Below are 13,120 nucleotides of genomic sequence, written 5' to 3'. Positions count from 1 at the left end.
ATTTCAGAATGCAGCAACAAAAGGTAGGGTAGCAAACGTTCGTAACAATAATTGTAGAGCAGATGAAAACTTAAGTAAAGCGACGGATGTGGTGACCTTGAGGGAGGAATCAAGAGTGTTTCTAGTGGGAAAGGAAGAATCTGGAAGGTTGCTTAATGGTGCTACAATAGTATTAGATGTGAATTTTTGGAATGTGAGATGTTTGGAAGTGAAAAACTGTTGAAGAAATTAACAGTAAATACAACGTTAAAAACGCCGAGATGGCTTGTGACAGTGATTAGAAGTACTGTTATGAGATTGGGTTTTAAGCTCAGCTGGACAAAAGAAATGTGAGCTTGTAATGCACGTAGTATAACGATAGTCAATTTTATTGTTAAATTGCGACTTTAAAAAGAACTAACAGAAAGAGAACACCATGAAGAATACTGACATCTTTTAGATGGAGATTTAAACGTTAAAAAGAAGATGGTGTAAACAAAGAAAACACGAGGAAGAATTAAATGACGCTAATAAACCTGAACGGCAAGAGGAAGAGCAACAACTGCTAGAAAAACTGGGACAAGGAAGAGAGATAGCGTTGGAATAAGCTGCGAATAAAATGCTGCCACAGATAGGAGATACTGATGAAACACTAGCAACAGTATCTCAAACAACAATTACATCGAAAACATCTGGGATTATTCAGCAAGTTTTCTAAAATCAGGAAACATTCATGAAACCGTTAGACTGAGGACGGTTAAATGTGAATGGACAAGTGACAGAAGCTCATTAGTGTCTAAAAGATGATACAACTGAAAGTATAGAATCTCAGACACTATAACTGGAATCCTAGTTAATTAACTATTAAGTAATGTGTGAGAATATAGGTGAGCAGAATGAAAGTTTTTAACTAGAAATTTGTAAAATGGGTCCAGAAGCTGACATAATTGGCAGACCCTGGAGAAAGAGATTGAAATATATGAGTTTAGACAACTGTGAGAGAAAGAACAGTTAATACTATCTACAACAATTTAGCGAGGTTTTGATGTATTGGAGAGCAATGGAATATGCCATATGGAAACTAAAGTAGTTGATGACCTTGACGTGGAAAACAGTAATGTGTTGAAAACAGTTATTCGGTACATTTTAATGTGAAGTGAACAACAGGAAGAAGGCGAAAAAAGAAGAAATGAGAGAAATGAAGAGAGTAGCGAAGTATGATATGTTTTTAGGCTTATAATTAGTTGAAGGATGAATAATAAGAGAAATGAATCAAATGATTGAACTGATTTACAAGGAAAAAGTTTTGGAACTCATTCAAAGGAGCTGTTGTTTTAACCATTAAGAATAAGGGGAATTCCTAAAGCCTACCAAAGTGGAAACAATTCGAAGGTCAAATAGGCAAATAATAGAGGGTAACAATAGAAAATGTAGGGAAAACCTTGCAGAAAACATGAATAATATTTCTCTGTATAACAAGACATTGCTCTAAATAACATACAACAAGTAAATAATATTTAATGGTGTCTTAGAATAAGATGTAGCTGGTGAAAAAAAATTCAGATGTGCGTAGTCAATGGTGGGTAATAAGTGTAAGCAAGTATCATTAAAAATAGCGTGGTCTTAAAAGAGAACAATGTATAGAATAGCGATGAGCTTTGAAATGTAAAGTTACCCAAGAAGTTGTTGAGACTATATGGGGCAACCATGCAGCTATCCAGTAATAACTGTAAACTGAATGAGTAAAATATAATTAAGTAATAATGTGATATGAAACAAGTTTTTTAACGAGTGCATATTTCGTTCAGTTATTACAAATTTCGTGCTGAGAGGTGTTGCATGAAGTACAATGCTTGTTAGTATGTCAGTGTCAATAATTTAATCATATGATTTAAAGAGTGGGAAGGTTTGAGGTTAATCATCCAACCATCGTAACAGAGTGAGAATTTCTAAGCAATAAATATTAGGCAAATATTCATTTCTGCAAATCTTGACTAGAACACTTCACTTCAGTCACTACGTCTTTACAAACATCTAGTGATGAACTTACTTCGAAATTTATTTTACAATGGTAGAACTATTTATTTCTCAAGGTTGACCAGACTAATAATGGATGTAGACGTAAGTTCATATAATGATAAATTACACAACGTGTTTTTGTATCTTTGGCTCTATAATATCATACATAATTTATACAGGGTGATTCAAAAAGAATACCACAACTTTAGGAATTTAAAACTCTGCAACGACAAAAGGCAGAGTTAAGCACTATCTGTCGGCGAATTAAGGGAGCTATAAAGTTTCATTTAGTTGTACATTTGTTCGCTTGAGGCGCTGTTGACTAGACGTCAGCGTCAGTTGCTGCTAAGATGGCGACCGCTCAACAAAAGCTTTTTGTGTTATTGAGTACGGCAGAAGTGAATCGACGACAGTTGTTCAGTGTGCATTTCGAACGAAGTATGGTGTTAAACCTCCTGATAGGTGATGTATTAAACGTTGGTATAAACAGTTTACAGAGAATAGGTGTTTGTGCAAAGGGAAAAGTTCTGGACGGCCGAGAACGAGTGATGAAAATGTAGCACGCATCCAGCAAGCATTTGTTCGCAGCCCAGGAAAATCGACTCGCAGAGCTAGCAGAGAGCTGCAAATTCCACAATCAACTGTGTGGAGAGTCCTACGAAAAAGGTTAGTTATGAACCTTATCGTCTGAAATTGGTTCAAGCACTGTCTGCAGCTGATAAGATTAAAAGAATCGATTTCTGTGATTTTATCCTTGCTCAAATGGAAACAGATGAATCTTTCATTTCAAAGATTGTGTTTAGTGATGAAGCAACTTTCCACACTAACGGGAAAGTCAACCGTCACAATGTCTGTATATGGGGCACTGAGAATCCGCGGGAAACAACTCAGTATGAACGTGACTCGCCTAAGGTGAACGTTTTCTGTGCCATTTCAGCCAATAACGTTTTTAGTCCCTTTTTCTTAGAAGGTGCTACTGTAATTGGACTACAGTGTCTGGAGATGTTAGAGAATTGGCTGTTCCCTCAGCTCGAACAAGAAGCACAACAATTCATATTTCAGCGGGATGGAGCGCCACCACATTGGCACTTATCTGTCCGTAACTACCTGAACGTCAACTACCCGAGGAGATGGATCGGCCGCCAGGCAGCCCGTGACAGAGCACTTCATCACTGGCCTCCAAGAAGCCCTGATCTTACCCCCTGCGATTTTTTCTTATGGGGGTATGTTAAGGATATGGTGTTTCGGCTACCTCTCCCAGCCATCATTGATGATTTGAAACGAGAAATAACAGCAGCTATCCAAACTGTTACGCCTGATATGCTACAGAGAGTGCGGAACGAGTTGGAGTATCGGGTTGATATTGCTCGAGTGTCTGGAGGGGGCCATATTGAACATCTCTGAACTTGTTTTTGAGTGAAAAAAAAACCTTTTTAAATACTCTTTGCAATGATGTATAACAGAAGGTTATATTATGTTTCTTTCATTAAATACACATTTTTAAAGTTGTGGTATTCTTTTTGAATCACCCTGTATATCGTTTTTAAAAATGTTATTGCATAATAAAATGAGTTTAATGCAGTCATAAGGTTAATTTGATATTTCACTTTAGACAAAAGTATTTCAAAATTATTTCGTTGCTTAGTCAGTAATTAGCCTCATGGTTTTCTTTGAGTCTTAAAAGATACAAATGCAATCAAGTTGTGTAATTAGACTTACAGGGGATTCGTCACTTAATTATTTTGTACTGAAGGACAAATTCATTTAACTTTAGCCTGTATTAAAACATTATAAATCAGATTTTTACTATCATTAACTACTCGAATATGGTATTATTATTTAAGTTAATATAATTTTTTCTGTCTTACTATATTACGAAATTTGCAATCCAGTCAGCGCATATTAATAATATTTTTTTTATTCAGACCGATAGTATCATTAGCTGCAAAAATTTTTTGATAGAATTTCCCAAGTCCACTACAGAGCTCTGAATACTGTAACGATTATTACGATGTTAGCTCGTAAACACTGTTAAACGGTGTTACATATATGATTGGTTTGACTCTCGTTACATCTACTAACGATCCGACAAGAAGCCCAGGATTGTCTAAACCCACTGAAACTAAGAATAGGCTGCACGTGAGATTGTATCCACCTGTCGTCCACCGCAGCTACAAAAGCTTCATTGAACCTGTCCTTACCGCAACTCTCGTAGCTAGGGTCTCTACATTCCCTAAATTTTATCATTTTTTACAGGTGCTTGAACACCATGATACCCTTTTTGTTGTCTGTACTCGCCTCCCTTGTCCTACATGTATTCTCTAGCAGTTACTGAAATTTCCTTCTTGAATGTCTCAGACAATCCATAGGATACATAAATTTGGAATCTGTCAGTGTTAATAATTTAATTGTGTGATTTAAGTGCTATGCTGGAAACACACACGCCCACACGTACCACACCTGCAAGTACACACACCCACACTAACACATACAGTCCTCTGTCCTCTCATTTCTAGGGTCAGTGCTGTGCCCATATAGACATACAGATCCCCTGTGCACATCTCTCTGTAAACCACTTTCTGCTCTTGGACAACGTTTGACATACTCCCTCTTTCAGATCGAGAAGTCCATGCCGCGTCTGTCCATCTTGTCAATTACTGTCCTCGCGCTCTATGATCAAGGCGCTTCAATACCAAATAAGGCCTCGTGTTAGTAGACTTCAACCGATCCTTCATTCTGTCCCGTTCTCGACTTCCTGGTTGCACAATTCTCAACGCTCGATAACCGTAAAGACATACTGATACAATCGCAGCTTGTCTTAACTCTGCATCCTACCTTTCCACACTTCCTGTGACCCAATCGTCCTGCACAGCCGTCTGCTTGGCAGAAGCGGCTTTTTTTAGCATTTATCTCTCTCTGTCTGTCTCTCTCTCTTGCTGTGTGCATACGTGCGTGTGTGCGTGTGTATGTGTGTGTGTGTGTGTGTGTGTTTGGGAACGTGTAGGCGTATGGTGTGTACATGTTGGTCTGTGTGTTCCAGCGTAGGTCTGAAACGCCTGGACCAATGGCAACGAAATGCGGTACACGTATGAATTATTACGTAGGAAAACTCGGTATGTAAGCGTTGGCACGTAAAAATAACCAAAACTAACAGTGTTGTGGTTGCATATGCGTTGTCCCTACGCTGACTGTTAACGGTCGCGAGTAACTTTTCACTGCTTGGAATGTGAGCTGATGTGGAGAGGAAATGAAATTAATCGAAAAGATACGACATATCACACCGAAATTTATGAAATGAGATCACTTTGACTTGTGGAGGACACCTGTGTTCATGAAATCTAGACTGGACTAAATATTCCCTTGGTGAATGACTGTCACCGTTCCTTTCATTATCTCTACCGACACCGCCCTTTGTTTCTATTCCTTTTTGTTACATCATCCCCCCGTGCCAAATATTGGAGGGGGGGGGGGGAGAGGAGGGCTGTAAGCGGTAATGGAAACCCTCTTTTCAGTCAATGAACAAAAAAAGTAAAGTAGATGAAAAAACAATAAACACTTAGCGAAAGTATGTAGATTGAATTTAAAATTCTTTTAAAGGTGAAAAATAAAATGGAAGTTTTGTGATATACGACGGATGACCTTTTCCACTGGTAGTAAAAACAGTAACAATAGAAGATAAAATGACGTACCAAAAGCGCACATTTAAAACATGTTGCCGAAACACTGATACGTGAAAGAAGAACTTTCCTGTCACCAGAAATTGAGAGCAGCCGCAATGGGATAGGGAGTCAGTTCCTGAAGGGGAAAAGGTTGGCCAGTGAAGAGGGTAGGAATGTGGTGGTATAAGGATGGAGGACTGGTGCATTGCAGCGTTGTGGTAGGAGTGGCTGTTAGGGCAGATGAGGGAGTGGAGTAAAGGGGGGAATTGGTGACACTAATGGGTGTTGGGAAAAGGGGGGGTAGGGAAAGAAGGACAGAAGGGGAAAAAGGGGGTATGGAAATGTAAAGAGGGGAGGAAGAGGAAACCATGATAAGGTGAACTGGGTGGAGTGGACCTATAGCTGGTAGGATGATTAAATGTCGGGGCGAAATTCATGATGTGGGAGGGAGAGATGGTTGAAGTTTCGTTGGGAGAGCGTGTGGAGGATGTGTAAGTGGAGGGTTGGTGGGATGTGTTGGTAATGGGGCGGCAGCTTACGAGTATTGGATAGTGAAGGGGAAAAGATAGGAGTAGTGGAATCGAGTTTGCAGATGGTGTAGACTATTCAGAGGTGTTCAGTGTGAATGAGGAGAGACGGGAATGCGGTGAGTTGGTAAACACGCTTTGTAACTTTTAACCATTTTTTAAGTTTTAAGGAGCGGATCTAATTATGAGAAACAGGTTGCGAGGGGCCGGTGAGCCAGCCGAGGGGAAAAAAGTGAGACGAAGAGACTCGCATGAGCGTTCTGCGAGCCACTTGGCACACTGGTGAGCTCATAGTGCTGCCGTCGCCACTGAACCTGAGCAAACTCTATCAATCGCACCGAGTGGCTCGCAAACGACCAACACACTTGCCAGCAACGTGCTGGAGATCGGCCCTGTAATGTATTCGCCCTTATCAATTTGTTATACATTCACACAGGTGAATGTGATCGGTTACCGAGCAACGAGAGCGCTGGATTAGTGATTTGTTGTTGCTCAGTGTAGAGAAGGTCTTTGTAATTGCGTAGTGCAAGCTGGTGGATGAACGAACTAATGTGTGTGTCTCACTCTTGCCGCAAGTGGGCTCTCAGTAAAATAAAAATAAATACACTGATTAGCTAGAAAAATGTATTTGTTTTAGTAAAACTGAATAGCGGGATACAGAGTGCCGGTTATCAGAATTCTCGTCAGTCACTAGGTTACAGTGTGGACCACCTATGTGCATCATCAGAACAGCGTGTGTCAATTTTTGGTGTACTGGGTGTGTGTTGAAATTTGACATGCATGATATGTAAGACGAAGGTGGTGATTGTCTGCCATTGTGTTCAAAAGTAATATATATGATTTAACACAGTGCAACTAATCACGACATTGATTAGCTCAAAATCTGTCGGTTAAATTCATTATTATTATTATGCAGTCGAAGTTCTGTTGTAAGAGCTTCCGTGCTAAAACCGATTGTCTTTAACCATCAATCCACGTCAAAAAAGTAACAGTTAGGCTGCTAAATTATTAAAACAGTTAACAATTAAGTTACGAGGCGTGTTTTGTAAGTAAGGTCCGTTTTGTTGTAGAAACTAGCAGTTCGCGCGCATACCGCAAAGAGTGCGTGCGTCGTGTACCGGCATGCCTCGGGAACAATTGTGCTCAGTTTCAGCTCTGTAGCTAACCTGTACGGTTCTGTACTGTGCTTTCAAAATGTTTAAGACTATCAACCCGCCCGCCGCGTGTGAGGTTCGCTTAGTGATATGGTTTTTGTCAGCAAGGAACGTGTCTGCTGCAGAAATTCATCGAGAGATTTGCGAAGTGTACGGTGATACTGTTATGAGTGAAAGAAAAGTGCGTAAGTGGGTACGAGAATTCAAAAATGCCCGTGACAATGTCCATGATGAGAACCGCTCCGGTCGCCCTTTTCTGATTAGAGACGATTTGATGGCTTCAGTTGAACCGAGGATTCTTGAGAAAAGGCGCTTCACAATAACAGGTCTCTCAAACGAATTTCCTGACGTGTCATCAGTGCTTTACAACGTTGAACACCTTAAGGTTTGGAAACTGTGCTCCCGTTGGGTCCCGAAACTACTAACAGAGAACCACAAAAACCAAAGATTTGAGTGTGCGATGAAGTTCTTGACTCGTCATCACGAAGAAGGTGACAGCTTCTTGAGTCATATCGTAACTGGAGACGAAACATGTGTTTCACATAACACGTCCGAATCGAAGCAACACTCGCCTACAAAGGTGAAAGCCAAACAGACTCTGTCCCAGCGCAAAACCATGGCGTCGGCGATTTGGGACAGGCATGGTGTTTTGTTGGTCGACTTCATGCAACGAGGAACCACTATCAATGCAGAACCGTACTGCCAAACCCTGAGAAAGCAACGCAGAACGATTCAAAACAAAAGACGCGGCATGCTGACAAAGGGAATTGTCTGTCTCCATGACAATGCAAAACCTCACACTGCAGGTCAGACCCGCGATTTATTGGACGGTTTTGGCTGGGAAGTTTTAGACCACCCACCCTACAGACCTGATCTTGCACCGAGCGATTACCATCTGTCCCTCCACCTCACACAACACCTCAGTGGCAACCGTTACAATGATGACGACGACGTGAAAACGGCAGTGAACTCTTGGTTATCGGAACAGGCGGCCAGTTTTTATGAAGAGGATATTTTAAAATTGGTTGAGAGGTATGATAAGTGTTTGAACAAACGTGGCAACTATGTCGAAAAATAGAGTGAAGTATGTACTTTCTGAAAATAAATTTACTTTTTTGAAATTATCTTTCGTTGTGTACTTACGTTCAAATGGACCTTACTTAAAAAAACACGCCTCGTATATTATGGTGTTACATGTTCATGTAAGTTTTTATTTCTTCCTTATATACTACTAGCCATTAAAATTGCTACACCACGAAGATGACGTGCTACAGACGCGAAATTTAACAGACAGGAAGACGATGCTGCGATATGCAAATGATTAGCTCTTCAGACCATTCACACAAGGTTGGCGCCGGTGGCGACACCTACAACGTGCTGACATGAGGAAAGTTTCCAACCGATTTCTCATACACATACAGTAGTTGACCGGCGTTGCCTGGTGAAACGTTGTTGTGATGCCTCGTGTAAGGAGGAGAAATGCGCACCATCACGTTTCCGACTTTGATCAAGGTCGGATTGTAGACTATCGCGATTGCGGTTTGTCGTATCGCGGCATTGCTGCTCGCGTTGGTCGAGATCCAATGACTGTTAGCAGAATATGGAATCCATGGGTACAGGAGGGTAATACGGAACGCCGTGCTGGATCCCAACGGCCTCGTATCACTAGCAGTGGAGATGACAGGCATCTTATCCCCATGGCTGTAACGGATCGTGCAGCCAAGTCTCGATCCCTGAGACAGCAGATGGGGACGTTTGCAAGACAACAACAATCTGCACGAACAGTTCGACGATATTTGCAGCAGCATGGACTATCAGCTCGGAGACCATGGCTGCGGTTACCCTTGACGCTGCATCACAGACAGGAGCGCCTGCAATGGTGTACTCAACGACGAACCTGGTTGCACGAATGGCAAAAAGTCATTTTTTCGGATGAATCCAGGTTCTGTTTACAGCATCATGATGGTCGCATCCGTGTTTGGCGATATCGCGGTGAACGCACATTGGAAGCGTGTATTCGTCATCGCCATACTGGTGTATCACCCGGCGTGATGGTATGGTGTGCCATTGGTTACACGTCTCGTTCACCTCTTGTTCGCATTGACGGCACTTTGATCAGTGGACGTTACATTTCAGATGTCTTACGACCCGTGGCTCTACCCTTCATTCGATCCCTGCGAAACCCTACATTTCAGCAGGATTATGCATGACCGCATGTTGCAGGTTCTGTATGGGCCTTTCTGGATACAGAAAATGTTCGACTACTGCCCTGGCCAGCACATTCTCCAGATCTCTGACCAACTGAAAACGTCTGGTCAATGTTGGCCGAGCAACTGGCTCGTCACAATACGCCAGTCACTACTCTTGATGAACTGTGGTATCGTGTTGAAGCTGCATGGGCAGCTGTATCTGTACACGCCATCCAAGCTATGTTTGACTTAATGCCCAGGCGTATCAAGAGCGTTATTACGGCCAGAGGTGGTTGTTCTGGGTACTGATTTCTCAGGATCTATGCACCCAAATTGGGTGAGAATGTAATCACATGTCAGCTCTAATACAATATATTTGTCCAATGAATACCCGTTTATAACCTGCATTTGTTCTTGGTGCAGCAATTTTAATGGCCAGTAGTGTACGTCTTACGACAATTGTAAAGCCATATCTGGGATGTCGTAGGTCGCCAGGGCTTCTTGGCGACGCCTCGACAACATTTCCACGTTGCGGTTATCGTGGGGGTGTGAACGAGATGACAGTGAGAGTGTGGAGATGGAGTAACTGGCCAGTGAGTTGTGAGTAGAGAGTAAGCAGCCCTCACCAGTCTGCCTGTCGGCGAGCGAGGTTGCCGAGAGCGTTGACTTGGAGCGCGCCAGGTCTGCGGGCGGCGGGCAAGGTGGCGGCTTGGAGGCGGCGGACCCAGCAGAGCTTCCGGCGCTCGCAGAGGGCGCCCGGGGCGGCTTGCCGGCCGCGTCCGCCTTGTCGGACAGCGACGAAGCCGAGCCGGACTTGGAGCGCGGGGCGTCGGTCAGCGACGACGCCGACGCCGACGGCGAGCGCGTCCTGGTCGTCTGCGCCTGCATCTCGGAAGGTGTAGTCTTGATGGCCGCCGCGTCTGCCGGCGCAGACGCGCGGGAAGACTCGGAGTCGTGCGGCGTGGCCGCCCGTGAGTTGGGGGCAGACGCAGCCGCCTCCGCTCCCGCCGGCGGTGGCGCTGGTGACTTCTCCGAGAGCGATGCCGCTGAAGACGACTTGGAACGCGTCGAGAGGTCCGAGTCTGACCTCTGGAGGCGACCTGTAACGGATGATTGCGAAAAGAATGCTGGAAATTGTTGTGGCACAACATCAGTAAGTAATGCAAACATCTTTTTTCTAGGCCAATTTCGGCTGAAAAAATGCGAAACTGGTTTTGGGTGGCCGTGCAGTGTGCCCTCTTCAGCTCCTATCAGTTCCATGAAGTGCCAATAGGTGGCGGCGCTAAACATAGCCCTGAAAATGGCGTCTGTAAAGCCGTCGGCACACGGACCGTGCTGTCGAACGTTAACGTTGAGCGTGTCAAGTTCACGTGCTGCTGAACGCTCCGGAGCGATGCGACTTGTGCATACGGAACGTGGGCCCCAACGTGGTATACGCGATCGCAACGCACTCCAGCGGCAGTTGAGGGATGCTTCTAGTTCGTAAATCACACTGTTTACTCAACGGCCACGCGTAAAATTCCCACGCTAGCCCTATTAAAACGCACATTTCCTCCATCGTCCACGAAAAGGAGAGTACCATGTCCAATCAATAAGGACACAGGCTTATAAAAGTTCCATTAGAAACAGTGCATTACAAATTTGGAATACTTCTCCGCATAAGATAAACATTATTTCATCATTCTCACATATTAGTAAAACCCCAAGGTCAGTGTTGCTTGATCACTGTTCCTACCCAGTAGCAGAATCTTTGTAACATGTGAACTGCGAAGCGTAAAAGAAAAAGGAGCAAAATATCTTTATACAAGTAGCGCAAGCAAAAGTAGATTAATCAATCGAACACTGTCACCCCTCAAAAAAGAAGGGAACTTATATTTACGTAACACCAAATATTATAGTATATATTTATATTAAAGTAATAATAAAGCATCAGAACCTAATAAAAACGCGAATGCTAGGAAAAAAATTTGGGAATGTCGAGTCGCGAACCACCGCCCCTAACTGACAACTCTTTTCAGGACAGTGATGGTACTTTTTTTTAATAAAAAAATTTATTCAAAAAACAATGTTACACATTCCAAATACATACTAAGTTCATGTATTAACCATGTACACATGTTATACATGAAGTTATTTAAACAAAACAGTTTGATCATTTCAATTACGCTGATGTTAAAGAAACACAACAGAAGATTATGTTACTGACTAAATTACCAGAAAGAATTAAGTTAAACATCAAGAAAAGTTTTTTTAAAGACATTCAAACTTCAACCTGAAGAAATAAAATCTGCACTTTGAATGACATGAGCTCCAATCTTTACAGAAGCATAATTAGTTCTTTATGATGGATATCAGCAAGTTGGTTGGATAATTTTAAATATAAAACAATTTAATAATCATATTAGACAATTTCTGTAATACTTGAGAATGGCGGAAGGAAATATATAATAAAGTTGACTAGCCTTCCAACTACACTTTCTGGACATTAATTGAATGTTAAGTATCTGAAGTGATCAGACCTATATAATCAGTCTTTCACTGCGAAACTGACTTACACATTACAGTGCAAAAATGGACAGGGTAATGTGCCAGCCATTGAATATTACGTTTATCAGATAGAATCTTATGGTTTTAACCAATCGGTAAGGACATTTCTATAAAAACTGTCTGTACTCATTACACTGAACCAACATCACACATCTTACATGTAATCACATTATGTTACCCCTTGCTGGAAACCTTAATCGTAGATATGTTACTAATTGAAATTTAATTATAACAAATTGTACCAAGAACAATACGTTTTGGGTGAATCTTCAGTATGTTGCTGCCTTCAAATTGGCTACTCTCATAATACGCAAGTTACAATAATTATTTTGCCACGAATATGATGTTTCTCATTATTTTGTTGGAACGAATCACAGAGTTAACAACGGGTTTTCCAGCGATTCTCAATTTGCTGGTGCTCAGAAACGGCATATATGCATATAGGCTTAAAATGAATGCCAATATGGCGCCTCACAGCTCTGTACTGAAGGGAGACGGCGTTGTACCATCTCATTGGTCAACGCTCAGACGCACGCTCAAAAATCTGACATGCCAAATATTGCTCTGCACGTTCGGAGAGGCTCCCGAGCGTACTATTCCACGCTATGACGTCAGAAACTCGGCACGCTCAACGCTCAACGTTCGGATGCACGGTCCGTGTGCCGACGGCTTAACGGAGTTACGCTCCAAGCAGAGAGCTGTCTTTCAGTATTTTTTGGCGGAAAATAACCATCCCCAGATAATCGTAGGCCTTGTGAACTGTCTACGGAGACCTGGCAGTGCAAAAAGGGACGGTGAGTAGCTGCGGGAGGCGTCTGGCTTCATCACAACAAGGTTGCGCAAAACTCTCCGAGCTCCCGCGTGTTGGCCAGCCGCGCACAGCTGTGACTCCTGCAATGTTGGAACGTGTGGACACTCTCATTCGAGGTGATCGACGGTTCACAATCAAACAACTCGCTGATGACATGGACATCTCTGTTTGTGCTGCTGACACACTCGTCCACCATTTGAAGGTATGCTTCCATTTGAGATGGGACCATTAAGTT

At 42.6% G+C, this 13,120-nt stretch overlaps 1 protein-coding gene across 1 annotated transcript in view; it reads right to left on the bottom strand.

Moving 5' to 3' along the window:
- LOC126481875 (mucin-5AC-like) overlaps positions 1-13,120 on the bottom strand; it is a 250,888-nt gene that overhangs the window by 6,215 nt on the left and 231,553 nt on the right. The window contains exon 8 of the mRNA XM_050105834.1: positions 10,154-10,627. Coding sequence (XP_049961791.1) covers positions 10,154-10,627 — 474 coding nt within the window. The remainder of the gene's footprint in view (positions 1-10,153; positions 10,628-13,120) is intronic.

This window comes from Schistocerca serialis, chromosome 5, assembly GCF_023864345.2.
Source record: "Schistocerca serialis cubense isolate TAMUIC-IGC-003099 chromosome 5, iqSchSeri2.2, whole genome shotgun sequence".
Taxonomy (NCBI): domain Eukaryota; kingdom Metazoa; phylum Arthropoda; class Insecta; order Orthoptera; family Acrididae; genus Schistocerca; species Schistocerca serialis.
This window is presented reverse-complemented; position numbering and strand designations above follow the sequence as displayed.